This window comes from Linderina pennispora, assembly GCF_002104995.1.
Source record: "Linderina pennispora strain ATCC 12442 chromosome Unknown DL89scaffold_11, whole genome shotgun sequence".
Lineage (NCBI taxonomy): Eukaryota > Fungi > Kickxellomycota > Kickxellomycetes > Kickxellales > Kickxellaceae > Linderina > Linderina pennispora.
In genome coordinates, this window is record NW_024468259.1 from 210,825 (window position 1) to 236,952 (window position 26,128).

Here is a 26,128-nt window from a genome sequence, read left to right on the forward strand (position 1 = left end):
GACTATGAAATGGAATGTCGGAAACAGCGCTGTCTGATTCTCGCACCGGCATCTCCACTATACACACATTAGAATGACCAATGAGTGATTTTACAACCATTCTGCATATATTTTCTGCTCTTGCAACCGCGAGCATGTATCAATGTCGCATTTCCTTTTCATGTCGGTGGGTTTTCCGGGCACAGCAGGTTGACGCTGCTTTCTACGGGCAGATGCTTGCATTAATTTTTGTGCACTAATAAACACTCTCGATTGCCGTTTTTACACGTCCGACTCCAGCAGAACTGCTGACGCAAAGTATACAAGGCAGTGAATGTGACGCACACATCACATGTGCCGGTGTTGCATGTGTATAGTGTAGCAACTAGTAAAAAAGCCTGGCACACAGAATGCAGAGTAGCTCTCATGCAATGAGCCATGCCGAGTGTAATCGCAGTTTAGAGCATAGAAAAAAGCTCGGGAACATCAGGGAAGCTAGAACTGGAAAGCAGAAAAACAGGCCGCAATGTGAAAAACAAGCCGGATTCACGGTACATATAGGAGTAATTAATGGCCAGGAGAGGAATTGCAGGGCTATATAGTGTAGGCACATGCAGCGCAGTCCCATGAATACTTGCGATGGCTGGCAATATATCTGGCTGCCTCGCAGACGGTGTGTTTCCAGACCGATACCTGTCAAGATGCTGTTTGGGCCGTACCAAACAGTAGAAGGTGAGCCTTGCATGCAGCGAATCATGTCAGAGTGTACAATGTATTCACGGAGGAAATCCGGGGCCATGAACACAAAAGCGCGGTTATTTCTGTTTCCGTTTTATGGATACGGCAGATATCGGAAACGCCAACAATCGGATGCGTCTGGGCGAAGTACGCCATGCCTTGGGTGAAACAATGGGTTGTGGATTGCGCCAAGTTGTGGACAGAGCAGAATGTATGCCCGGGTCACAGAGAGTCGAGGGCGAGATAATAGGAGGCTGCAAACAGGTTTCGGATGCTGCAGCGATTCACACAGGTCTTTGTACCTTGGAATGCGCATCTCATAAAGATCACACTCAGATGTAAAATTGGGCAAACAAAGTACCTTGCGGATTGGCAGCGGCAACATGCGCAGATGCATGGCAGCTTGTATGGGCTTCTTGCGAAGGTAAGGACTGGAGAACCAGAAGATTCATGGTGGATGAGGAACAGACTGCAATGGAGGGCGTGAGGTGAGACGCTGTTATTGCCTTTTTCGGCCCGTTGATCGCTCTCTTTGGACTGGTCGGTCACGATGGATGCTGTTCATCCTGAGGCTGCTGCAAAGTTGGCAGGACACGGACAAAAATCCATGTGGCCTTGCATGTCTTTGCCTTGAAGCTATTTTTATTTGCTTGGTGCAAGCCAGGAAAAGATACCGGGGTAGCATATAGCACGCGTCTTGCAAGGGAAATGAGCCGTGCCTGTCTGCCGTTTCTGGAGCCCATCTTGCATTCCTCGGTCGTAGATCCGCTGCAGTGCCAGTACAGACGCATTGCCGAGCTGGCTAGCAATAACCGGTCTCCAGATCGTGGACAAATTAAGGTGGGTGGCCGATGCTAGGTGGGAGCTGTGGTGGTTGGAGAGATGGTGTGCAGAAAGCACCTATATTCCACATATTCACGAGCCATTTGCAGAGCGATGTGTATAAGGTTGGGGGAGCTAGCATTTGGCGCCACCTTCCAAGTTCCGCTAGAACCATGCCTGCATATGTGTTTGTTGTTGTTGTCCATCACCCGCTTTACCCGGCTGTTTTGCAAGAGTGCGTTCGTTCAGACAATGTGATCGCCGGCTAGTCCCAGCAAAACTATTGCCGATTGTTTTCTGCTGGCTGCACATTTCATTTACCTGCCAGCAAACGCAATGCGCGTTACTCAGCCCAGCCGCCGTACGGAATTAGCCGTGCATTGGCGCCAGCGGATTCGGGGAGAGGAGTATGTCGGAAGACCATTTATTCTCGTGCAAAATGATGCCGACACATTGATCCTCGCATTGTTTGTTTCCCCGTTTGTCGAGAGATACATGCTGGGGGCTCGTCTAGGCGGCAGCTGCAAGTGTGCGCAATGAAAACTGTGTCAAGGTTGCCACACTTGGCATGGAATGCATTGTTTGGGCGATTCATTGGCATGCAGCTCGAAGGAAATAGGGGAGGGGGCTGTACGCGCAAACCAATTGACGCCTACGAGGTGGCGACGATCTCCGGGGCAAGCGATTAGGACCATTCTCCCATCGATGATCTACTGTGGCCAAAACGGCCAGGCGCTTTTGTTGCACGCTCACGGGGAGTCCTGCTGGAGTGGATGCTGGGAGAAAGGGTAGGCTGCCCTTGTGATGTATCAGTATGCATGCCCTCAGTGTTCTGGGAGCATACACCGTCACCCAGACATGTCTCCAGATGCAAGGCATGGGCTGATACGAGCTGGCTGGAGAAATAGCCCGGTGTGTTGCAAGACGTTGGCAGTTCTGGGTAGCTGGAAATTCCGCCTGGTACATGGGCTGTGCGGACCATGGGAAAAAGCGCTGGCACATGGATCCTGGCTTGCGCAGGCGCTCTAGGCACCCACTGCGCCCCAACACTTTTTTGTTCTGGGACTGCACATGCAGACCTGTCGAAAGCGGCAATTGCTGGTCCTGTCGCTGCTCGGCCCCCAAATCGATAGTGGTCAAGCGACACGCAAAGCTGAGCTGTCCTGAGCGAGTTGCTGTTTTCGGCTCAGCGAGATACAGGGGTTCCTTTTTTTTGCCGCCAAGCCTACTCGGCGGGCATTTCAGTCGAGGGACTGCTCTCAGCAGGTTCTGCCATTGTCGATAACGACAGAGCATCTCTCGGGCCTTCCGTTCTAAGTTGACGTAGACCCCTCGCAAGCTCCACTACTAGAGTTCCACTCAAAGGCAAGTGCTATTTTGCTCTATGCACGAGCATCTGCTGGCACATACAGCCCGCATAAGACGAGAGCGTGCGGTCCACAAGGACCGCGAATTGCTTGTGCTGGATATTGCAGACTGCTGCCGCTCTTAGGACCAGTGTGCTTGCTTCCGTGCTGGCACCCTTTCCACACAATAAACATCTGCCATTTGGGCGCATTGATTTTGGTAGCAGCAGGTCCCCCTTTCGGGTCACTAACGAAAAGAACCTCTTTGACCGTTTATGAAGCCATCTATTTTCAGCTCATGTCTACGCCATGCACATGCGCGGAACAGGTGGGGATACACCATATGCAAGATGGCATTGAATAGCGCGTCTGGTTAGAAAGACGCAGGATGACAAAGCTTCGCTGTTGGAATCGCAGTCCAGAGGAAAGCCGGCTTCGGTGCTGTTATTTCGCCGCATGAAAGGTACTGGGCAAGGGCAAACACATACGCTTCTCGGATATGTTCTGGAGTCGCTGTGCAGCACCGAGCCTGCCCGCCCCGTTGCCCTGCACGCTGAAATTTATCGTTCATATCACCCTGTTGCGCGGAGATGGCATGCGAACAATGGGTGTCATACGGAGGGCGGGCTATCCACGGCAGTGCTTTTGGAAACAGACAACGAAAAGCATGTTCTTATTAAGGAACCCCGCGGCATCTTTTATGTGCCCATCCCAGATGCTGCGAGAAACAACTACACCAATGGCACCGCGGAGCGGGCTGGCCGCTGCGGTCCAGGAGTAATCTTGCCACAGCCGCTGGCTTGCTGGCTGCAGAGATTGAGAGTGAACAGGGAGAAATTAGCTGGTCCATCAATTTTGCGGCAGGTTCCCAATTGGCAACTGGCAAGCAGGTGGTGCCAGGTCAGGGGGCTGCAGCCCACCCCCCTCATCAACCGGGGCCATCCCACCCTCTGTTAGAGCCGAAAATGAGCGATTGCCCTGTCGATTTTATGTCCCACCGGATTTCTCCAGGAAGGGCGATGTAGGCACTCCGCTCGGGCGCTGGTGCCTCGGGCCACGAGAAAAGAAAGTGAATTTCAGGACCAGCTTGATGAAGGGGGCGGGTTTGCCGCCCCGACACAGTGCCCCAGCGCCCCTCCCCTCCAAGGTAGAGAACAAGAGGGCGAAAGGCGCCCGCTATAAAATGCACAAAAGCATCCCTCTCCAATCTAATTATTCTCCACTTTTTGGCTTTCGAGACACGCCTCTATTCTCTTGCCGCCTTTTATCCCTCTCTTGCACTCGTTCCTTTTTATTCAGCTCTGACAGCTTCTGCTTGCTATAGCCTTGGGTGCCTCCACCACACTGCTGCAGAAAACAAAACAAAAAGCCCCAAATAATACCATCAGTCGTCATCAGCTTTCGCCTAGCACACTCAAAGTCAGCACTACGCCGGCACCAAAAGTGACCTAAACAAAATCCCGTGGGAAGCAGCCTTCTCCACCCTCTATCAGTCACCCAGCTGGACTTGGGCATTTTTCCTCCTTGATTGTACGAAACCAGCCAGCCTTATTATCTTGCAAATCAGCACGGCCCTCGCACCTGAACCTTCTTCTCCTCATTTCTCCCCTTGTATTACTACGACTCCAATATCAACCATGACAGGATTTCTTAGCGGTTTCCGGGGACACAAGCCCTCGGAGCTCACGATTACAGAGTCCAACCATAGCAGCGGCAGCCATCAGACATACTACCCTGTGAACAGCAAACATGTCAGCAGCTCGGCCGGCCTGGCCACGCCGCACACGCAGTCGCCATATACGCAGTCGCCCATGCGCTACACACCGTTCCTTGATTTCAGCAGCCACGGCCTGACGGCTGTTCCAAACGATATACCTGGTAAGTGCAGTTTGGTCGCTGCCAGTGGCCGATGATGAGGCCAGAAGGAGGGGCCGACATGGTGCGCTGGCCAGGCAGTGGATAGAGCGCACTGTGATGCGTTGCGATGGGCATTGCAGCCGCCCCCGGATACAGCGCTTGTCACGACGGCCGGTTTTGTTTTACTTCATGCCGTGAGCCTGATACATGCGTGATGCGCTTTTTAATATTTGTGACCCAGATGTAAGCTCGCTAATCCCCACATGACCCCCTGGAATCACCATTTGTGCATGTTTGCTTGTGTAGCTGAGGCATTCTCTATCAACCTGAGCACAAATATGCTGACGCAGGTTCCGCCCAGCTTTGGACGCACATTCTCGGCGCTGAACATCCTGGACCTGTCTGGGAATCAGCTCACGTCGCTGCCTGAGGAAATCAGCCATCTGACGAATCTGCGGGAGCTGTACGTCAACAAGAATGCGTTGACACACCTGCCTTTGACGCTGGGGTCGATGCGCAACCTGGAGGTATTGGACGTGTCGGAAAACTACATTCAGTTATTGGATATGAGCATCTCGCGGCTGGAGCTGCTGCGTATGCTCAACATTAGCGACAACAGACTCACATTCCTGCCGCCGTACCTGGGTCTCCTGGCGCAGAACCTGCGCATCCTGCTGGTCGACGGAAATCCATTCGACAAGCACCAGCGCGATCTGATCGAGCCGATTCTGACTATCCCGTCGCGCGAAGCCAAGAAGATTGCCAAGGCCAAGGAGAAGTCAGATAAGCTGCGTGCAAAGGCGGCCAAGAACGGCAGCACGCTGGTTCGCTATGACAATCTGGAGCCCCTGCACAGCAAGGAGTATATGGCGGCAGTGAAAAAGCTGATCATGGTGCGTCTGAAGCGCGGGCGCAAGCAGTCGGTGGCCACCACTGCGCCCTCGCATTTGGCCGACCCGCGTGCATCAATAGTCAGTTCTGTCCCCAGCGTCCAGCGCACCAAGTCGCAGTCTGTTCAGCCCACGTCTGTCAGCGACCAGGCGTCCATACACCGCGGGACCACTGGTCGTAGCACGTCGCTACACAGCGCCATAACCCACAACTACATTGATATGAACATCCCGCCGTCGCCGCAGATACCTCAAATGTTCAACCAGTCGCGCGACAGCGCGGTGATCCCGACGGAGGTGGTTGCCCAGCAGATGGCCAATCTGAATATCCAAGACCCTGGCTTTATGAGCCAGCAGCAGAGCACTCCCGACAGCTCGGCTGGGGGTACGCCCAGCATTGTTGGCTGGGAGACCATCAACCCGCCGCAGTCCGAGCTCAATGACTACAGCTGCCGCGAGCTGCCCCCGCCCCCGCCTGCAGGTATCCCGACCGAGTCTGCTCGCGAGGTTGCCCTGAACATTGCCAAGCGCATCGCTACCGGAACCACAGGCAGCAATGCGCTGACTGACCAGGAGCTGGCAGCCATGGCTGGCTCCTACCTGTCGCCCACATCGGCTGTCACCAACAGCAGCATTGTCAGTGGCCCGTCGGGGCTCTCTGGCCGCGACAGCACGTACTCGGGCTCTGGCGAGTCCCATGGCTCGTCGATGGACGACAGCGCCAGCCTGATCCAGGATGCAGCCAAGGTTGCGCGCGTACTGTGGCAGCTGTGTGACGAGTGGGATCTGAACCCAGATCCACACCGAAATTGAGAACGTGCAGGCGATGCTGGCTCAGCAGCGTGACGGCAACGTGCGTATTGACGGCGCCTCGGGCATCGAGCGGGTGTATCGCCAAAAGTCGGTTGAGGCTGGCGACAGCCAGCGCATGAAGATCCTGTCCGAGCTGCTAGTCACAGAGGTGACCTATGTGGACACCCTGAAGAACGTGGTTGGGATCTTTTTGAACCCCATGCGCGAGGCCAAGATCCTGTCGGAGACTGAGCTGCGTGAAATCTTCTCCAACATCGAGGTCATCCTGGCATTCCACAACGACCACTTCCTGCCTGGCATCACGTACGCCATCTCACAGCAGGACATGCGGATCGGCGATATCTTTTTGCACCACATTGCACACTTCAAGCTGTACTCGACATACACCAACAACCACGACACCAGTGTCAAGACGCTGGCCAATGTGTCGTCGCGTCGCAACGTCAGCTCGTTCATTCAGAATTCGCGCTATGATGTAACGCAGATCGGGCAGGTCGGCCTCGACGGCCACCTGCTGACGCCGGTGCAGCGGCTGCCACGCTACCGCATGCTGCTGACGGACCTGCTGTGCAACACGCCGCCCAGCCATCCCGGACCACGAGCCGCTGTACCGTGCGCTCAAGGAGCTGAACCGGACCATCCACGATGTCAACGAAAAGAAGCGCATGTTTGAGAACCAGGCCAAGCTGCGCAAGATCCAGGACAAGGTGGCCGGCGCCGCCGACATCCCGCTGATCACCCCGCACCGCAAGTTCAAGCTGATGGCCAACTTTAGGCTGCAGATCCTGTCCGAGCCGTATGTCGGCCGCTCAGGCGAGATGTCGGCCCGGCGCATTGGTGTGGGAACGGTTTACCGGTTCTTCCTGTTCAACGACATGATCCTGCAGTGCACAATCATCATGAACAAGGATCTCAAGGTCAATCGCATCTACCACCTGGCCACGCGTGTCGCACCAGCCGAGGTCACTTGCGACAGCGAGCTGCGCATTGTCGACTCGGAGGGCATCCTGTATCTGAAGGGCGACCCGTCCGATCTGCGCAGGTGGGCACACGAAATCAACACTCGCCTCGAGACATAGTAAAATCCACAATGTTGAATAGCTGTCTAATGAAATCTGTGTTTTTACGTACACTAAACCGCTATGGTGCTGGCAGAGTGGTGTCTACTTGCGCCCTCCACGTCCGCGCTTTCTCCGGTTGGCCTTCTTTTCCTTCTTGTCGCCTGCATCGTACTCTTCGTCGTTGCCATGGCCATCGTTGTCGATGTCGTTGTCGCCATTGCCGCTGGGGGCAAAGTCGCCGTCCAGATCATCTCCGCCAGCACCAGCCGTCTCTCCGTCTTCCGATGCTGCCGATTTGTCCTCCGCTGCCCGCTTGCGCTTGACAGACTCCTTTTGCCTCTCCTTTTCCAGATCATCTCTCCGCCGCTTCAGCTTATCCTGTCGGGCCGTGCTATTGCCGCCGCCGCCCGCCGTCAGCTTCAATGTTAACCTTGCGCGAGCCAAGCGGCATATGGTGGAACTTTAGCGCATGCTTCAGATCCGCAGCCGACCCAAACTCGACAAAGGCGAACCCCCTGGGACTGCACCTGTCTTCTTGTCTGTCATCAGACGCACCGACAAAGGATTGGCCTGCTCCAGGAACTCCTTCGATCTCCTCCTTGGTCGTCTTGAACGACAGGTTGCCGACAAAGACAATGAACCGCACCTGGTTGCCGGTCTCGCTGACCTGCGGCTTGAACTTCTCCTTCGGCTTATTCTTTGCTGCCTCCTTGGCCTCCTTCTCGCGCTGCGCCTTCTTGGCCTTGGTCTTTTGCTTCTTTTTGTTAACTGTGTGGTCGTCAGCGGGTTTGTCAGAGTCAGCATCCGGCTTGTCGTCCTTGACTGGCTTGTCATCCTTGGCCGGCTTGGCGATCTTGCCGCGGAACTGCAAGGCCTTGAGCTGCTTCTTTGTCAGTGCCAGCTGCGGTTTCTGCTCGTCGGCCATTGTCCTGAAATGTGTGCGAAAAAAAAAGTAGAGGGAAGGTGGAGAGGTCAAAAAAAATATTTTTTTGGCTGTCAGCAGTATTTTTTATTTGATGAGCCGAGCCGGAGCCATAGAGATCCCTGAGCCAGGAATGCGCCAGCCTATTGTCTGATCATGTGCCTCGAGTTCTCGCTGGCCGGTCTATTTAGTCGAAGCCAGCACGCTCCCCCCCGATTGTTACCAGAATGCACAAACACAAATGCCCGAGTGAAGAATATGAGCACACCCGACTCCAAGACAAAAAGCAGCCAGTTTTTCTTTCCTCTCCACCTCCGCTCTATGTGCCTATTCCTTTGCCAAATAAATCCTATATTCGCCAACCTCAACTATTACCGACAGGTCGAGGCCTTCTTTTATTACTGTTACCAGGGTAGTTTTGCCGTATCGTAGAGCATGCTGTAGCCGTATAAAAGTACAGCCAAACAACTGTCTGTTCAAGGAAGCAACGGCTTTCTCTAGCTTTCTCACTTATTTTTCGCATACAAGCAAGGCGTGTTTTATTCATATTCTTCTATCAGGTCTTCACCGATGACGACAGTCGCTTCAGAAAAGGAACTCACTATCCGGTTCACGTCTCTGGCCCAAGGCAAGGGCCGCTACCGCGGGCTGCTGGACGACGTCGAAGTGACCGACACTTCAGATGATGACGAGGATGTTGGTTCTCTGGCGCGCAACTCGTCCAACAGCATGCTGCGGGCGCTGGGCACGGCCCCCGTCGCATCCGGCCACCCCAAGCCCAAGAGCGTCAAGAAGGCAATCGCCAAGCACCTGTCTGACAATGAGATGCCTCCGAGCAAGCCAGTGAGCGCAAGGTGACACGGGTAGTCAAGACGCGCAAGCACGACTCGGTGATGGGCGAGGGCCTGGTGGCCAGCGAGGAGCTGAAGCGCGAGATGCAGAACGACATGGAGTGCACCGCCGACGAGGGTGACACCGAGGAGGATGCGCCGGCCATGTCGTCGCCGGCCGACATCGAGGACGTCAGGCAGGTCATCCGGCAGAAGAGCAAGCAGCGGGATGCGGTGGAGCCGCGCGAGGTGCCGCTGCGCGAGGGCTCGCCGGGCCCGCGCCGGCTGGCAACTTACAAGCCGCCGCTGATGGGCATTGATGCGTCGTTTGTGCCGCCGCAGCTGGCGTTGCTGAATATTGACCCGGACATGTGGGAGTGCTTTGCGGATGCGCTGAACGCGGCGATTCCGCGCGGCTCGCAGGAGATTGAGAACCAAATCAGGCGCTGGAACGGCGATGCGTTCGAGGACATGGGGTTCCACATCAGCCTGGTGTCGCTGGATGCCGGGCTGAGCTTGTCAGTGTCGACCAGGTGAAGGCCCAGCGTGGCATAGAAAGTGAGAACTTGTCATGAATGGATGAATATATTTGACATTCGCCTATCGGTCACATGTCGGGCACTTGGGGGCAAATCTGAGAACAAAGTTTCCCAGCGGTATAAAGGTACATCAGCTGGCGCATGGGTTTCCCGGGCCAGTCTCAATATTCTTTCCCTCTGCGACGTTTTATTTTGTACACTTCGGTCTATTTTGCCTCAAACCCCCGCAAAACAATCTGGCCTACCACGATGCCGCCCATCAAGCATGACACCAGCAGCAGCAGCGATAGTACATCCAGGGTGTCTCCATCCGCTCATCCCATCGCGACTGCGCAAGCTTTTCTCTACTAAGACTGCATCCCCTGCCAACCATTGTGGTTCATGGGGGAGCCGGAACCATCCGCAAAGAGAAGATGACGCCTTTGGACGAGAAGGTGCTGCGCAATGGCCTGTACCTAGCAACACAGGCCGGGTATGCAGGTACTGTACAAGGGCGGCTCAGCCCTCGATGCAGTCGAGGCAGCAGTGCGGGCGCTGGAGGACAACCCGCTATTCAATGCAGGCAAGGGAGCGGTGTTCAACATCAAGGGGGAGAACCAGCTGGAGGCATCGATAATGGAGGGCCATACGGGGCGGGCGGGTGCGGCAACACAGCTGACGGTGGTGAAGAATCCGATAACACTGGCGAAGCACGTAATGGACAGCGACTTCCACGTGTTTCTGGCGAGCAAGGGCGCTGAGGACTACGCATCGCACCAGGGCCTGGATATCGTCGACCGGTCGTACTTCTGGACCAAGCATAGGTGGGAGCAGCATGAGCGCGGGTTCCTGACCGACGAACTGGACAGCACAGAATGGGATGCAAGCACCATGGCGGATGAGCCAGCGGACCACTCTTATCTGCCTCTGGGCACAGTGGGGGCGGTGGCAGTGGATTGTCTCGGGCATGTGGCAGCGGCCACATCTACCGGAGGCATGACAAACAAGTGGGATGGCAGAATCGGCGACACGCCGATAATCGGCGCAGGCACATGGGCAGACACGGAGATCGCCGTGAGCAGTACGGGGTCGGGCGAGTATTTCATCCGGCAGGGGACGGCGCGGTACATTTCGCTGCGGCACAAGCTGGGCAGGGAGGCGGTTGCCGAGGCGTGTGCCACGGCGATGCGCGAGATGAAGCGGTCGGGCGGCGACGGTGGCGTGATTGCCATTGACAGGCATGGGAGGTTTTCTATGACGTTCTGCTCGGATGGCATGTACCGGGCGTACTGCTCAGGGGCGACCAGCCATGAGCCGGTGGTGGGGATTTTTGGACAGCGAGGTGATTGGCCAGCGAGGACCATCACCTGGATGTATGAAATGCTGAGATATTTACTAGTATGCGGTGGGTATGTACATGGGTTGTGGGCGTTAGCAATAGACGGCGTGGTCGGTGTGCTCACAGTGCAAGATCATCTCGTCCTCCCGGCAGCTGGCATAGTTGCATAGCAGGCACATCCAGACGGTGCGAGCACACTAGGCGGGGACGCTCAGTGCGGTGCATTTTTGTTGGTAAATGAAATAAATGAAAGTTGAGGGAAAGAAGAAAAAACAGGAAGCGGGATGTGCAAAAGGTTTGCGTGTCAAGGGAGGGAGAGATGTGCACATGCATGGGGCTTTATACTCGTGGTGGGAAGGGGGTCGGATGCAGCGGACTGTTTACTTTATTTGAGCAGAGCGCGTGTATTTCAACGTAAAGAGCAAGCTGCCTTTTTAATAAGGCTGCCGATCGATTCTATTCTAGGACATAGAAAGCGTGCACAGTGTTCGCATGTAGGTTTTCATTTTGTTTTCCAATGGCGCAAACCGGATACTGGATGTGCATGTATACAAAAACAAAAAAACTCTGAGCATGTTTGCTAAGAATAACCCTTCCAAGCGATTGGGGTGGGTGGTTGCAAGGGTGAATGCAGCGGAGATCGCTCACACCCCCAAAGAAAAAGAACATGGTGGAGACCTTATCAATACATGTAAGCACGAACATCAAGAATAAAAAGGTGGTGGTTTATTAACAGGTAGAAAAAAGCGAATGCGCCTGAATAGCTCGCCCAGATAAGCAGGGTGGCTATAATAATGGAGCATAATAGCTCATGTTTCCGGGTGCTCCTCAGGCTCTGCAGCCTGCTCTTCCTCTTCCATCTCCACATCCTCCACATCCTCCACGGACTCCTCGTCGACCGACGGACTGATGATTTCAGCGAACTCTGACCAGAGCTGCGCGACACGGCCAAAGTTGCTGCCCAGAGCAACGGCGGACTCGAGGTTCTGGTTGAGCTGGACAAAGTTCCGATTGGCAATGTCCAGGCTTTGGTTGATTTCGACAATCAGGCGCTCCTTCTCGCGCTCAAACTGCGTGCGGCCCAACGTATACGAGTCAGTCCTCTCCATTGCCAACAGCGAACTATGGTTTGTATGTGATGTGTTGAGCTTGATGCACCGAGAAAGGGAACTGATTTATTATAAAGCTGATGCACCGAGCGCTCCCTGCAGTGGGAATACAAAATGGGTAGAATAATTAAAACATTTATGGGTGGTGGGAAATGCGCGCCATGCAGAGCTCTACTTCGCGCGACCAGTCGGTGCGCAGAATGGCCACGATATATGCGGCGGCCAACACCGACATGCCGAGCGCAAAGGCCGCCCACTAGGCCAATAATGCCCAAATCCAGTGCAAACACGGCCATGGCGCCCAATGGCAATACCAGGCAATAGTAGGCACCTATGTTGATGGTGGCCGCCCACCTCTGCTTGCCCATGCCGCGCAGTATGCCAGGCACGATGGCGCGCGTGGCGTCGGTCCACTCGATCATGGCGACAATGCGGATCAGCCTACGGGCCACCGCCAATACCTCCGGGTCCTTGGTATATACGGCGAGCCAGCGGGCGCCGCAGGTAAAGAAGAAAACCGTGCCCAGCAGACTGTAGATAAGACCGCCAGGAGATCAAGACCGCGGCGGAGAAGCATGCGCGACTGGTCTGGCCGCGGCCCAGAAGCCTTCCGATGCGCACCGCAGCAGCGCCGCCGACCCCGTGCGGCAATTGGTAGACCATCGACATGCTATTGAAGGCTATGGCCTGGGCGGCCAGACTGGTCTTGCCCAGCTGCGCAGCCAGCAGCGTCATTAATTCAAACGCCATATACTCGCCGCACGCCTCCACCATGGCCGGCACTGCCAGAGCATAGAAGCTTGTGGAAATCAATTCCTTCGGGCGGTGGCGGTGCCAGGCCGGCCGCAGTGCGTCCCAGGCCAAGGTGCAGAAAACCAAGCCCAGGAACATGGCCCAGTAGGAGAACACGGTGATCCAGGCGACCGCCGTGAATGAGGCATGGCGGCGCCAGACGAACACGTAGTGGTTCAGCAGATGCACGGGAACGACTGCCGCCAGGACCAATGCGGGCAGGCGCATCTGCGTGTTCGCCTGCACGTACCGCTTCAGGCACTCAAAAGCCATCCACGGCCACAGTCCCAATGACAGCACCTTCAAGTACTCGGCCGCCGGCTCTGCCAATTCCCTCGGCTGCCCCAGCACATCATATACTGTGGGCATGGCAAACTGCATAATGCACAGTACCACAACATACCAGAGTGTGACGGCGGTCAGCCCGCGCTGCAAGTGCAGGCCGACCTGGCGCCCGCCGCCGAAATGCGCGAATGACGCGGTGCACAGCGTGTCCAGCGCCGATGCTATGCCTGTGGCCGGGGCGAACGCCAGGATTGGCGCACGTCATGTTCGCCAATGCATACCCGCCCAGTGCCTGGCCGCCCCAGGCCCCCAGGGAGATGAGGTTGAGGAATCCGAACAGGTAGTGGAGGTAGTACGAGCCGATTAGCGGCAGGGAGGCTTTGCCGAGCCACGAGAGCTCGTGCGCCAGAGAATCGGGCGAGGACTGGCTGCCATGCAGCGGCTGGGTTTCGTCGTCTGTCGGCATAATAGCTAGTGTACAAAGAGGAAGAAAGAGGATGCCAGGAACACAAGACATGGTGACCGCTATTTGCTCCCTTCTTTATATACCCCCCGACTCGGACAAGCGGAGCTGGCCCGAAGAGCAAATCCTTCATTTCGCTCAGCCCCTTGTCTCCGAGAGTCACCTGAGCACTACTCACTGGCCAGATGTGCTCTAAACTGCTGCCTTGACGAACTGCGGGATATTTTGGTTTATCTTTAAAGATCAGACAGGAACCCACTAGCGAGGCAGGTTCACAGAGCCAAGGTCAATTGCAAAAAAAATTGCCGATTCGCTAGCCTATGCCTGTTCCGTCGGGCTGCCCCTGCGGGTGTGGCAGCAGTGACAGGGTTGCTAAAGGGGTTATCGTCCTGAGAGCGGCAGGCTCAGCAACTATGCATTATCTCATGCCAGATGGGTAACGGATCATTCCGGCTCTCTGCCAGGCCATCGGGGGATTCAGGACAAGTAGTCAATTAGTTCGCAAAACACATAAAAAAATTTATAGAAATGGAGTTCAGGCGGTCTGCACGCCGCGCGTGGACGTGTTCCATACCCGGGACTCAGAGGCCTGGACGGCGTCACGGGCGTCGCCGCGCATCTGGTCGGCCAGGGCCTGGATGCGCTCAATGTCCTGGTCGCGGCGGGCTATGACCTGGTGCAGCAGCTCGTTGAATTCCGCGCGTATCTCGGCCGCCTGCGGGTGGCTGACAGGGATGGCGGTCAGCTGCGCAAACTTGCTGGGCCTGGGCACCTGCTCCTCGGGCCGTTTCGCCCACTCGGCAGAACCCAGTCTGCCGGAAATCTGCTCGACGACCTCACCGGCGGTCTGTTCCTCAGCCCTCAGACAGCGCGCCCACAGCTCGCCCGCCTCCTTCTCGAGCCTGGCCTTGTCGCGCTCGGCGCGCAGCACCTTGTCGCGCATGCGGGAGATCTGGGCCAGCACGTGGGCAATGTCCTGCTGCACCGAGTCCTCCTTGATCTGCCGCATCTGGCAGTGCTTCTTCAGATTGTTGTAGCGCTCCTGCGTGTCGCCGAGCTCGACGCGCGCCAACCGCGTCTGCTCGTCCAGCTCGTAGATTAGCGATTTGAGCCGCCGGACTTCGGTGCTGGCGGCCTGTGCCAGCGGCACCAGCCCGGCCACCTGCTGCGGCACGCCGTCTATGCCCTGCTGTGTGCCCAGCGACTGCGAGCTGGGGGCCCGGTGCAGTGGCTCGGCTGGCACCTCCGGGCTAATGCCTAGGTAGTTGGACTTGAGGCCCTGCAGGAACCCGGTGCGTGTGCGCGACGCCGGCCGCAATGGTGAGGAGCGCGGCAGTGAGCCGGTGTCGCTGGGCAGCGCCATCTGCAATGTGGCTGCAATTTCGCCGATGCTGGCGCAGATTTCCTCGAGCTCGTCCTCGCGGTTGCGCAGCGCATCCTCCTTGGCCATCAGCTTGAGCGAGTACATCTCATGCACCTGTCCGATTTCGTCAGTGCGCGGCTCGCTGGCCAGCAGCACATTGGCGTCCTTCAGCTTCTGCACGTAGTCGCCCAACACCGGCTCGGCCGCCGGCTCCGTGCTCTCCATGTCCTGCTGCAGCTGCGCAAGCTGGTCCTCCAGCTCACTGCAGCGCATGCGCAGCGGCTCAAGCTCGGCCACCTGCTTTTGCAGGGAATCAGTCTCGGCGGTCTTCAGCTCGAGGTCCTGCTGCAGCCCGGCGATGCGCTGGCTGTGGTCTGCCACGTGCTCGATACTCCCGATGACAGCTGGTGAGCTCACCGCGCTGTCAGCCGAAGGCACCGACAGGGCGCGGATCTGGGCATTGTCCTGCATCGCCTTCACGTCCTGCGACAGCCGCTCGATGTTGTCGAGAAGCCGCTGGCGCTCCTCGTCCCACGCACTCTTGGCCTTGTCGTGCTTGGCCGCGAGATCCTTGGTGGTCTCGTCGATGCGGCGCTCGGAGCTCTCGGAGGCGCGGGTGAGCTTCTCGCGCTGCTGCGCAATGGCCAGGCCCTGGGCCTCGCGCAGGCGCTTCTCGGTGCCCAGGTCCATCAGCAGCTGCATGTTGGTCTCGTGCAGCTTCAGCGACTCGCTGTACAGTCCTGCACACCCGCCCACTGCTGCCGCCAGCAGCTGCATGGCGCCCGTAGCCGCTGGTGCGTCCCACGAATCAGCAGTTGGCTTCTCGAGCGCGTCAATAGAGGCGCCTGCGTCGACAAACTTGAGCGACATGGCTGGACTCGCTGGCACTGTCGAGCCCGCGTCGTCGTCAGATGGCGTGGGAAGGGAGCCCTGGTGCAGCGCCCTGATTTCGCGCAGCGCCGGAACCGCCGCAGCTACGCCAGACGCAAATGCCTCGACGCACTGCCAGCCCTTGTCGGCGCGCCCACGTGCCTGCTCCAGGCTGTTCTGCGCTGCCTCGGCCATCTCGGCGGCCTGCGCGCGCAGATCCGTGAGCTGCTGCAGCATCTCCTGCTTCTGCAGCAGCGCATCGTCGAGTCGCGCCTCGAGCGCACGTGCGCGCTGCTCGGCGTCAGACTTGTGCTCGCGCAGAACCGCCACTTCGCCGGTGAGCCGCTCGACCGCCCGGTTGGCGCTGTGCCGCGTCAATGGCGTCTCGGGGTCGGAGTCGTCGGTCTCGCGGGCCACGCACCGCTGCTGCAGCACGCGCACCTGCTCCTCCAGCGCCCGCTGCGCCTGCGCGGCCTCGCTGGTGAGACGGTCGCGCTCGCTGCGGTGGGAAAGGCGAAGCCCCGCCAGCTGTTGCTCGAGGGACGCGCAGCGCTCGCTCATGCGCTGGGCATAGCCGCGGGCGCCATCCTCGATGCGCGCAGCATCGCCAGCCAGGGAGCGCAGGGCAGCGGCCAGGACGGCTTCCTGGTGGTCGTGCAGCCCACTCTCCATCAGCCGGAGCTTCGTGGATAGCTCGGAGATTTCGACCTCGACCTGCTGCACCCGGGTGTTGGCGCTGCTGAGCTCCTCGGCGTGCTGCTGGTTCTTGGCCTTGAACATCCCGCCGTTCTTGTGCAGCTCCGCCAGGCTTTTGGCCGAGTCGCGCATGCGCATTTCCAGCGCCAGCCGCGTGCGTGCCGACTGCAGCCGCGACTTGGCCGCCGGCACCTCGCGCACGTACCGCTCGTAGTCCGCCTGCGCCAGGATCTTGCCTGAACCCATATGCAGCAGCACCGCCGCCACGCTGCCTGCTGCTGAATGAATCGAGCCGCCTGCTGCCGTTGACAGCGCCGGGTCGAGCCGGTCGAAGGACCGCGTGCCTAGCGCCTGCACCAGCGCTCCAAATAGGCTTTGGTCTGTCTGTAGATCAAGCTCGGCCGGCTCATCCTCTGCTGCCTCTGATGTCTGCGACAGCGCCCGCTGCCGCCCCAGCTCTGCAAGAGCGGCGGAGCTAGGCCGCGCATTGGCCACGACCGACCCGGGGCGCCGGAACGACCCGTGCCGCGAGCTGAACGTCCCGCTCGGGCTGTTGGCAGCGCTGGACGACCGGCTGCGACCCGCCTCCGTGGCCAGCTTTGCTCCGATGCTGGTGCGCGGCGACACCCCGCGGTAGGCGTCGCTGATGGCCACTGGGTCGGTGACAATGCGCAGGCTGTCTGGCTCGCCAAATGCTGTGTGTACCGAGCCGCGTCGCTTCGACAGTCCGTCGCTGCGCAGCCCACGCAACGCCGCCTGCGTCTCCTTCTCTGCCCCCAGGCTGCCCTGCGACTGCGTGAAGCTGACCTGCACGCCGGCCGCAATCGTAGCCGTCGGCTCGCTTGTCATTGCCTTGAGCCGCGACCGGTACAGACCCTCGTCGCTCAGATCGCTGGCGAATGAGCTGCCGCCAGGCGTGTCCACGTGCGGCACCCGGTACGGGAAGCCCTCTGCATCTTCCAGCTCCGATGGCTTATCCGCATGCTCACCGCTGCTCTCAGGGAGGCTTGCCTGGCTGCTGGTCTCTGGCCCAGCCTCAAGTGTCTCTGCCCGCTGCCTGACCGATCCCCCGGCAACTGACGACGCCCGGCTATGCCTGCCGCCCGGACTAGCAGCGCTGGCATCGCCGAATTTGCCAAACAGCGCCGCTATACTGCGCGCATCCTTTGTTCCCTGCGACGACCCGTCGAACAGCGACACACGCTCCGAGACCGACGGCGAGTTCGAGTGCCGCCGCGCAATCACCGGGGTTGTCAGCGGCAGTGCCTCGGATGTCTCGGCTGCCTCGCCCAGGTTGGACTGGCTGAACCGGTTCGCCAGGTTCTTGATCCGGTCGCTGATGACTCGCCGGCTCGCCGCATCTGCTGCCTGCGCCGCCGGCGACGTCCGATCGAACCCAGCCTCGTCGCCCGGCAGCGCACCGAATCCCATCGACTTGTCGCTGTCCACCGTCACAGCCGAGTTGATTTTTTCGACACGTGTCGTGCTGCGTGCTCCCGGGCTTGTGTCAATGCCCGGCAGCCCAGTCATGCCGGCCAATGCCGAGGTGGTGCGCATGGGGAACTCTCCCTCCTGCATGTCATTCGGCTGCGGTGTCGCCTGCGGTGTCGCCTGCGGTGTCGCCTGCTCAATGCTCGCCTTGTCGCTGCTGGGCGAGTGCCGGTCCTCCAGAGTGCTGGGCGTCAAGGGAGCGCTGCTCACCAGCGACTTCTCCGGCGACGTCCCGAGAATCGAGTCCGCCACTGGCGACCCCAGGCTGTTCATGCGGAAGTTGCTGCTGCCCCGCGGTGCGTCTCGCCGGATCTCCTCCATCGTCGCCTTGGTCACAGGCCCCGCGTGGCCCTCCATCGCCAGGTGCCGGATCTGCGGGTGGCTGCCGCTACGCAGCCGGCTCTGCGCCTGCGCTGCGCTGCCGTTCCCCCACAGCTTCTTTTGCCCCGAGCCCGGTGACTGTGCCTCGTCGCTCCTCTTTTCGCTTTTGCTGCCTCGCTACACCCAAACCACGAGTGCTTGTCCATCAGTTCCCTCAGCTGCAAGCTGTAATCAGAATACCGCAAAGAGATGTCCGCATGAACTTACCAGAAGCCGCTTCATCGCTCTGTCTGTGTTGTTGTTGCTGCTGTGTTGTGGCTGGTACCGTTTGCAAATAATGCCAGGATAAATTTTCTGAAAGAACTGTTTTGCAAAGGATATAGAGGACAAATATTCCCTGTCAGGGCTCTCCCAGTAGCTATGCCTCTCTCTACGTCAAGAAATAAAAGACCGTCTGAGGGTGAAACCAGCCCGTGCGCCTAGGATTATGAAAATGGTGGAGAAAGTTGATGTGGTGGAGAAAGCTGGGTCGTTTCTCTTTTTAGCGCATACGCCAAAGTATAGTAGAGAATCCTCCGCTAACACTATTCCGAACTGGGGGGAGGGGCGTTCTTGGTTGTATTGGTCCACGCTGCTAAACCTTCCAGCGTTTCAAATTAATATGAACCGAGGAGGAGTGTTGGACAAGACTAAAAACTCTAATAATTCACTGCAATGAGAAAAGAAAGAAAAACCGCTTGCTAAGAAGAAAGAGGAGAACAACCGCTGCTGAGGGGATGTGCCCCTACTCTAGATTGTTAGCCTTGGGAATTAGGGACCAAAGGGGCGAAAGGCCCGCTCCCAGCATTCTCGAGCGACCCCTACTGATCACCAGCTCCCCCTCCCACACCACTCACTGGCCGCGCCGGCTCTTCGTCTCTGCCTGTGTCCAGCCCTCCGGCTGGTAATCCTCGCCAGGCGAGCTCTTCTGGAACGCCTCTACAGCAAAAAAAAAAAAAAAGAAACGACAACTATTAGACTCAGGAACTCAATCCCAGCTCCTCCCCTACTCACGTTACACATACTCTGTTTGCTGCCCTCGATTGCCCGCTGCTCCCGCTCCTGCAGCATCCTGACATTCATGTCCATCTGCTGCCGCCGCTCAATGTCCGCCAGCAGCTCCTCCGCCGTGGGCGCATCTATGCGCGTGTGCCGCATCCACGCCTGCCACTGCACCGGGATCCGGTCGTCGCGGAACTCGCTCACCGCGAACCGCTCGCGGTACATCACGTGCCGCCGCGTCCGCCTGCTCCCCACATTGAACGCCCGCTCAAAATACATGTTGCCCTCCAGGTCCATGCCCCGGAACACGTCGCGCCGCCACGGAAACCGCAGCGACTTCCACTGCATGTACGCTGTCCTAATAATCCCCATTTGTGCGGTAAGAATGATAAAGAAATATGCTGGTTTCTAGCCCCCTCACCGGACTGGCTCGGCTCGTGCTGTGGGACTCCGCTCACTGCACACGAGTGAATCGATTATGGACATTCCTCCACCACAAATGCCGCCAGTGGTCTCTGCACATAATCCTGGACCACCCACTGGACCACCTGCACACATATACGTGCACACATGCCATATGCCTCCCCAGTGCCACATGCACTCTGCATGCTTTAAAAATAGAAACGCAGCCCAGCCACCATCTTTACTCACAACAGATAGCCCCATTCTTTGTAGCACATTCATCCAAAAAAAAAAAAAAAAAAAAGCAGTATCACCTACAAACTCCAAAAAGATAGGTGCATTCAAAGAACATCGGTGCAATGCCAAAATGAGACAAAAAGTGTGGAGGACCTGGGTATCGATCCCAGTGCCTCACGCATGCGAAGCGCGCGCTCTACCATTTGAGCTAGACCCCCAGTCATTGGATCTCAAGAGGATTGCTGATCAAATTCTCTTTCCAACTTCTGTCGTGTCTGCAGCGAGCAGCATTTCCTCCTGGTCGGAGGTGACTGCTCCCACAGAGGGTTGGGGGGCATTCGGGCTTGCTGTACCTGCCCCTCTCGGCGTACTCGGAGAAGTAGGCATCGTCATAATAGTGTTTGGAAATATAATAAATTGAGGTCACAAATATGGAAAGTCTGTTCAGCGGTCGTCGGTCGTTCTCTCTGTCTTTCGTCGATTATGTTTTCTCTGTCTGTCTACAATCCATACCTTTTATAGTAGGATATTACCCTGCTCAACACGGCGACGTCGACTACATTTGTCAGCGTCGGGCACTTATGCACAACCATGGAAGGTCGCGACATACATACCACCCATATATGGCGTATCGGGTGGCGCAGTAGCAACCAGTCGTTGTCGATCACTCGGGCATCAGATCATCGGGCAATTCGGGGGCTCGGCTCGGAGCTTCAAGCCCAGACGTCGTAGACGCACGACATCCACCAGGGCCAGCTGAGAACTCCGGTCTCTGCGAGGAAATTCGCTTGAAAAAGGTCCGCAGTCGGTTCCCGCTTACTACACTCTTGAATGGCGTTCCATCCAACTCTGACAGGAGGTACACATTCGGGTTCGGTTGCGCCAACACACGGTAAGGTCCCTGCCAGCGTGGCAAGAACTTCCTCTCCTTCGTCGTCATCCATTCGTTGGCCTTCAACAATACCAAGCTTCCCACATCATATGAGGTCTTTCGCAGCATCTTCGTTCGATCGTAGTACGTCTTGGCTTGTAGTCGGGAGTCATCAAGTGCAATGCCAGCAACTTCACGCATGCAAGTGCTCAACATTAATTGTCGAGATCGATAGGCAAGCAGCTCCTCGGTCGTCGTCACTGCATCCCAATCGAAGACAACCCAAGTATCATGCGCAACATCCACAGGTAAAGCACAAGTCTGCCCATATAGCAGTTCATATGGCGCATAACCGGTCGTGCGTTTGGCAGTGATCCTGTCAGCCCATAGAACAGAAGGCAAGTACCGTGGCCAATTCGCCCAATCTTGTGGCATCAGAAGATTCTTGGCCATCGCTCCTGTCAATACTGAGTACCCTCGCTCCACCATACCATTCGTCGCGGGATGATATGCCGTAGTATATGACATATGCACACCATCCTTCTCCAAAGCTAGTCGCACGACGCTATGCCACAACTCTCCTCGATCGGCCACTATCTGTGCAGGTACGCCGAATCTGCAAATCACCGACTCGTACAGAAACTGGTACACCTCTGCAGTCTCCTTGGTCTTCAGCGCTTTTGCCTCGACCCATCCAGTAAAATCGTCACGCGCCACAGCCACATACTGGTAACCATCAGAACTCTGTGGCCACATCACCAGATCGACACCCACCCTAGAGAACAGTGATGATCCCAAGTTTGGATTCAATGGTGCAGCACTCTCCCGCTTGTCAAACAGCTGACAGACTGGGCAGGTTTTTACCCAGTTGGCAGCATCTTTCAGCATGCTGGGCCAGTCGAATCGCTCCTGTAGCACTCGTTGTAAAGCCCGAATCCCTCGATGCCCTGCTGGATTTCCCTGATGCACTGCTGCTAGAATTCGACGCTGTTCGGCAGAATCCAGCACAACCCTGGCTGGCATATTGGTCTTGCGTCGTCGGAACAACAACCCTTGATGAAAAAAGTAGCGTTTAGCTTGCTCACGAATTCGACGCCGTCCTCGCGCATCCTCTGGTAAGTCTCCTGTAGATAAGAACTCGACTAGCGGGCGCCAATGGTCACTGGCGACTGCGTCCAAGTGGCTAGCCTGATACACTTGGTCTAATCCTAAATAGGCAAAGGTAGAACAGGCAACTCCAACTGAAACAGCATGCACTGCACTCCCATCATCAGTTCCCACATATTCGGCACGGCTTAATCCATCAGCTACTACATTCTTGTCCCCAGGTATATGGCGCACATTGAAGTCGAACATGAGTAGGTAAGCGATCCACCGAGTAGCGACATCTGAAGGGAGATCTGGCTTGGCAAGCATACCAAGTACTGGCTTGGCATCAGTCTCAAGGACGAACCGGGTCCCATAGAGATATCGCCGCAACCTTTTTACCATCATCATCAACCCATAAAGTTCCCGCTTGACCTGCGCATATCTTGTCTGTGGTCCCTTGAATGTGTAACTCTCGTACCGGATAACATAACGTTCTCCATTCTTGTCCACCTGCCCTAGCACTGCACCAACACCCATCGGACTTGCATCCACTGTCAGAATCAGAGGTCTGTCGGCGTCATTATACTCAGCTGGTCTCAAAATCGGCGATGTCATTAGGACCTGTCTCAGCGTGTCGAAAGCTGTTTGCTGCTCCTGACCCCATATAAATGGTTGCGACTTCCGTGTTAACAGGTATAGCGGCTCAGCAAGAAGAGCAAAATCGGAGACCCATGCACGGTAGAAAGCACAAGTAGCAATGAATCGGCGGACGCCTTGGACATCCTTGGGTGGCAACCAGTCACGTATTGCAGCGACATGGTCACCAGTGGGTAATCGACCCTCTGGTGTGCACAGATATCCCAGAACCTCAACCTGCTGCATACCAATGAATGTCTTTGCTCCGCTTACTGTCAGACCGGCTTCAGCGAGCTTACGAAACACACGGCACACATCGTCAGCATGTTGTCGTACAGCATCACGCACTTCCCTTTGCTCAGCTATCGGCAGCGTGCCTCGTGGTCCCAGGATAATGCCGTCATCGATAAAGATCCGCACCAGGTGAGGAATATGCTCTCTCAGTATCGTGGTCATAATACGCTGGAAGTGACCCACAGAATTGCACCACCCCATGGGGAGCCGCGTCATCCGTAGTAGGCCCAGAGGGGTCTCAAGAGCCATCTTGTCCCGATCCCGCAGATCGACTGGAATTTGGTCATATCCGCTGTACAAGTCGAATGTCGTCAATAGGGCGCGTCCACATACATCCTCGGCAATCTCGTCTCCAATCGGCGGTTTCCCAGCATTTCGGATAGTTACTTGATTCAGCGGCTGTAAATCCTGAATAAACCGCAGCTTAGACTTGTCCTTCTTGGCAATGACAAACCATCGGTTTGCATATGCACCTATGGCTGGCTCTAGTACTCCCGCATCTAGCTTTGTCTGGAGAAGTTCGACAACTCGCTCGTATAGCCCTTTGGCGACTGGGTATGCCCTGTACTGCCATGGCTTATGCTCCACAGTAGGAATCCGCACAGGTGGCTCAACGTCATCGACTAATAATCCCATCTCGCTATCGTTGAATGCAAACGCTGCTTGCACATCTGGTAACATTGTCCGAAACATATGGACCTCAGCCTGCGTTAGTGCTCCATCACCTATATGCATCTGATCCAATTTCTTGCTATCCAGCACGGTCCCAGGGCTCTTCGCTTTGGGCATATGTGAGCGACTTAGTTGCATCTCCTCAGGTAACTCGGCGTCGACTGGTCGAACCTTCTGCGCAACAGGTTTGTACTTGGCCCCAGCACATACTCGAAAAACGCGCTGTACTAGCTCTGCATGAGCAACTACTTCCTCATCTTCCCCAAGTTGAAATGACTGATGACTAAGCGGTCCAACAACGTCCTGGTCTAGAATCGGAAAGGCAGCGACTGCAGTCCCATCAGCTACGAAATAATGGCGTACTCCATCCAAGCAATCGACCTTGAAATCGGCGACATGTAGATATGGAAGTCCTAATAAAACCTTGAAACCCATGTCAGGATATGCATGTAGTGTGGTTCTCACCAGAGTATTGCCAATACGAATTGGAACATCCTGTGCCTCCAAACTGGTACGCTTCTTTCCGCTGTTCACATCAAACATTGTGTGCACAATGCCCACAGTGGTCAGCGGCAGACCCACAGCCTTGGCCCAGTTGACATCGATCACATTGACTTCAGACCCAGGATCTGCGATGATCTCGACTCGTTGGTTGCCCACATTTCCCCACACAACAGCTGATCGCAGTGAAGAAACCCCATTGATGGCAATAAGCTCTAACTGCCTTGCATACTGGTCACGTTCGCGCTCTGTCATCTGCCTAGTTTTTGGCTCCGCCACCCTTGTGTACTCTATAGCCCGATTGACTTGGCTCAGAGTCCCCGTTGCTGCAGCTGCGCTGTTTGTATGCACAGAAATATGTCCACTATTGCCAGTTGCTGCCGCTGTCGCTGTCTCTGTTGCATTCCTTGCACTCTGACCATTCGCTGTTACCTCTGTTGCTGCTGTGGGAACATCTCGACGCTTCCGTACTATCGCCTTCTGCATAACGTCACGTGCCTCAGAGCTGATGCCAAGCAGGGTACCTAGCGGAATCTCTACTTTAGTACCTGCAAGCAACTTCCTCACATCATCCTTCTTCGCATCCATCTCGAAGTCAGAAGCAAGGTAGAACTGCGCCGGTGGTCTGCTCTGGGGCTCAGTCCTTGTATAGACTTCTCGCATCTCAGGACGATTCGCAACAATCGGGATAGGCCTAATAGTATCAGTAGATACATTGCCATCATTGTCACCCATCACCTGCTCTCTACCCTGCAGCCCATTGTTGCTGGTTCCTGAAACGCGTTCCTCGCTGTCAACAGAATCCCTTCTGTTTGCTCCTAAGCCGCTGGTCACATCAATAGCCGTAGTCACCTCAGGAGCACTAGTGGCAGCTGTAGTAGCTGCCTCCTCAGTACTGCCATTGCTTGCTGCTGCTGCACGAGTCGTGGGTGGTCTAGCATATGGCTGAGTGCGTCGTCCTCCAGTACTAGTAACTTCTGGTATCCCATGGGTATTCGTGCTGGGCCGCCCACGGCGAGCAGCCCATACAACTTTTCCCTCATCGTCATCCTCCTCCTGATCCACTAATCTGCTCTGGTTGCGAATCAGTCTAGCAGTTGCCTGAGAGGCCTCATAGCGCTGCTTCACTAGTGCAATCATTCCGCCATTACGGTAGTTGGGATCTATCTCTAGGCCATCTGGCCAGCAGACAAGACGATCCTTAAGCACCACTTGGTTAGCACGTAAGGCAGTGGTCAGCTCTTGACACTGCCCCTTGTTGTGTGCTTCGCTAGCACAGAACACGCAATAGGGACTACGATTCATAGCTGGAGAAACCGTAGTCTTCGGTGCCGCATTCCCTGTGGTCAATAGTAGCGCCAATTTCTCGAACTCCTTGGACAGTACATCCATAACCTCAGTCTTGGCACTATCACTGCTCGCTGTTGCCTCCACTGATCTTTTGTCAAGAGTGGTATTGACAAAAGCATCAGAAGGCAACCCTGGTACTGCGTCGTCACCATTCACAGATGTCATAAGGTCACCGACCTCATATTCCGTCGACTCGTATTCATCGGCATACTTGTCCAGTGCATCTGCGAAGTCCACAAAGGTCTTGTTGGCATTGTAGATATGCAACACCTGCTCACGCCATCTCATAGGAAGTCTCTTGAAGAGATAGCGGCGCTTCATCCCATCTGTCAGCCCATCGATACGGCTCAACAGAGTGCGCATACGATAGATCTCAGCTGAGGGCGCAAGACGGTCAAAGGGCTGACTGAACTGCTCCTCAACACACTTCAGCAGATAATCACTGTCATCTCTCCCTAGGCTAAGTAGCTTGCGGATGCTCCTCTGGAGCAAATCCCACTTGATCTCCTGGCCCTTGAACTCAATGTAGA

At 56.3% G+C, this 26,128-nt stretch overlaps 7 protein-coding genes and 1 non-coding gene across 8 annotated transcripts; 3 read left to right on the forward strand and 5 right to left on the reverse strand.

The window, feature by feature from the left end:
- The first annotated feature begins 4,292 nt into the window (after positions 1-4,292).
- On the forward strand, positions 4,293-7,579 carry DL89DRAFT_269022 (uncharacterized protein). The gene is given in 4 exon segments (XM_040888126.1): positions 4,293-4,763; positions 5,049-6,388; positions 6,429-7,052; positions 7,072-7,579. The coding sequence occupies 4 exon segments, from the start codon at positions 4,523-4,525 to the stop codon at positions 7,522-7,524; spliced, it is 2,658 nt and encodes an 885-aa protein (XP_040741682.1). The 5' UTR covers positions 4,293-4,522; the 3' UTR covers positions 7,525-7,579.
- A 49-nt stretch (positions 7,580-7,628) lies between these two features.
- DL89DRAFT_37073 (uncharacterized protein) lies at positions 7,629-8,693 on the forward strand. Its single transcript, XM_040891588.1, has one exon. The coding sequence runs from the start codon at positions 7,976-7,978 to the stop codon at positions 8,552-8,554; it is 579 nt and encodes a 192-aa protein (XP_040741683.1). The 5' UTR covers positions 7,629-7,975; the 3' UTR covers positions 8,555-8,693.
- Positions 8,694-8,941: 248 nt separating this feature from the next.
- On the reverse strand, positions 8,942-9,874 carry DL89DRAFT_37090 (uncharacterized protein). Its single transcript, XM_040891590.1, has 3 exons — positions 9,671-9,874; positions 9,353-9,493; positions 8,942-9,169 (listed from the first exon to the last, which is right to left on the reverse strand). Exons 1-3 carry the CDS (start codon positions 9,741-9,743, stop codon positions 9,039-9,041), a joined length of 345 nt encoding a protein of 114 aa, XP_040741684.1. The 5' UTR covers positions 9,744-9,874; the 3' UTR covers positions 8,942-9,038.
- A 1-nt stretch (position 9,875) lies between these two features.
- DL89DRAFT_37081 (N-terminal nucleophile aminohydrolase) lies at positions 9,876-11,625 on the forward strand. Its single transcript, XM_040891589.1, has one exon. It carries the CDS (start codon positions 10,272-10,274, stop codon positions 11,283-11,285), a length of 1,014 nt encoding a protein of 337 aa, XP_040741685.1. The 5' UTR covers positions 9,876-10,271; the 3' UTR covers positions 11,286-11,625.
- Positions 11,626-11,835: 210 nt separating this feature from the next.
- DL89DRAFT_324022 (uncharacterized protein) lies at positions 11,836-13,767 on the reverse strand (the record flags this gene model as incomplete). Its single annotated transcript, XM_040891430.1, has 5 exons — positions 11,836-12,218; positions 12,400-12,480; positions 12,515-12,694; positions 12,786-13,463; positions 13,495-13,767. The coding sequence occupies 5 exons, from the start codon at positions 13,765-13,767 to the stop codon at positions 11,925-11,927; spliced, it is 1,506 nt and encodes a 501-aa protein (XP_040741686.1). The 3' UTR covers positions 11,836-11,924.
- An 81-nt stretch (positions 13,768-13,848) lies between these two features.
- Positions 13,849-18,911, reverse strand: DL89DRAFT_37126 (uncharacterized protein). Its single transcript, XM_040891591.1, has one exon. It carries the CDS (start codon positions 18,539-18,541, stop codon positions 14,300-14,302), a length of 4,242 nt encoding a protein of 1,413 aa, XP_040741687.1. The 5' UTR covers positions 18,542-18,911; the 3' UTR covers positions 13,849-14,299.
- Positions 18,912-19,582: 671 nt separating this feature from the next.
- On the reverse strand, positions 19,583-19,915 carry DL89DRAFT_210062 (uncharacterized protein; the record flags this gene model as incomplete). Its single annotated transcript, XM_040884176.1, has 1 exon — positions 19,583-19,915. A coding segment is annotated over one exon (333 nt), but the record flags the coding sequence as incomplete, so codon positions are not given.
- Positions 19,916-20,330: 415 nt separating this feature from the next.
- On the reverse strand, positions 20,331-20,403 carry DL89DRAFT_t114. The gene has a single exon. It is a non-coding gene; the product is annotated as a tRNA-Ala (tRNA).
- Positions 20,404-26,128: the final 5,725 nt, after the last annotated feature.

What these genes read in the sequence shown, in the direction of transcription:
- DL89DRAFT_269022 (XM_040888126.1), top strand. Translation starts at nt 4,523, where the DNA reads ATGACAGGATTTCTTAGCGGTTTCCGGGGACACAAGCCCTCGGAGCTC. An exon ending in TGTTCCAAACGATATACCTG is followed by an intron (nt 4,764 to 5,048) that starts GTAAGTGCAGTT and finishes TTGCTTGTGTAG; the next exon opens with CTGAGGCATTCTCTATCAAC. An exon ending in ATGCAGCCAAGGTTGCGCGC is followed by an intron (nt 6,389 to 6,428) that starts GTACTGTGGCAG and finishes ATCTGAACCCAG; the next exon opens with ATCCACACCGAAATTGAGAA.
- DL89DRAFT_37073 (XM_040891588.1), top strand. Translation starts at nt 7,976, where the DNA reads ATGCTTCAGATCCGCAGCCGACCCAAACTCGACAAAGGCGAACCCCCT.
- DL89DRAFT_37090 (XM_040891590.1), bottom strand. Translation starts at nt 9,743, where the DNA reads ATGTGGAACCCCATGTCCTCGAACGCATCGCCGTTCCAGCGCCTGATT. An exon ending in CTCAATCTCCTGCGAGCCGC is followed by an intron (nt 9,494 to 9,670) that starts GCGGAATCGCCG and finishes CGCGCGGCTCCA; the next exon opens with CCGCATCCCGCTGCTTGCTC. An exon ending in GTTCTGCATCTCGCGCTTCA is followed by an intron (nt 9,170 to 9,352) that starts GCTCCTCGCTGG and finishes GGCCGTGCCCAG; the next exon opens with CGCCCGCAGCATGCTGTTGG.
- DL89DRAFT_37081 (XM_040891589.1), top strand. Translation starts at nt 10,272, where the DNA reads ATGCAGGTACTGTACAAGGGCGGCTCAGCCCTCGATGCAGTCGAGGCA.
- DL89DRAFT_37126 (XM_040891591.1), bottom strand. Translation starts at nt 18,541, where the DNA reads ATGGAGGGCCACGCGGGGCCTGTGACCAAGGCGACGATGGAGGAGATC.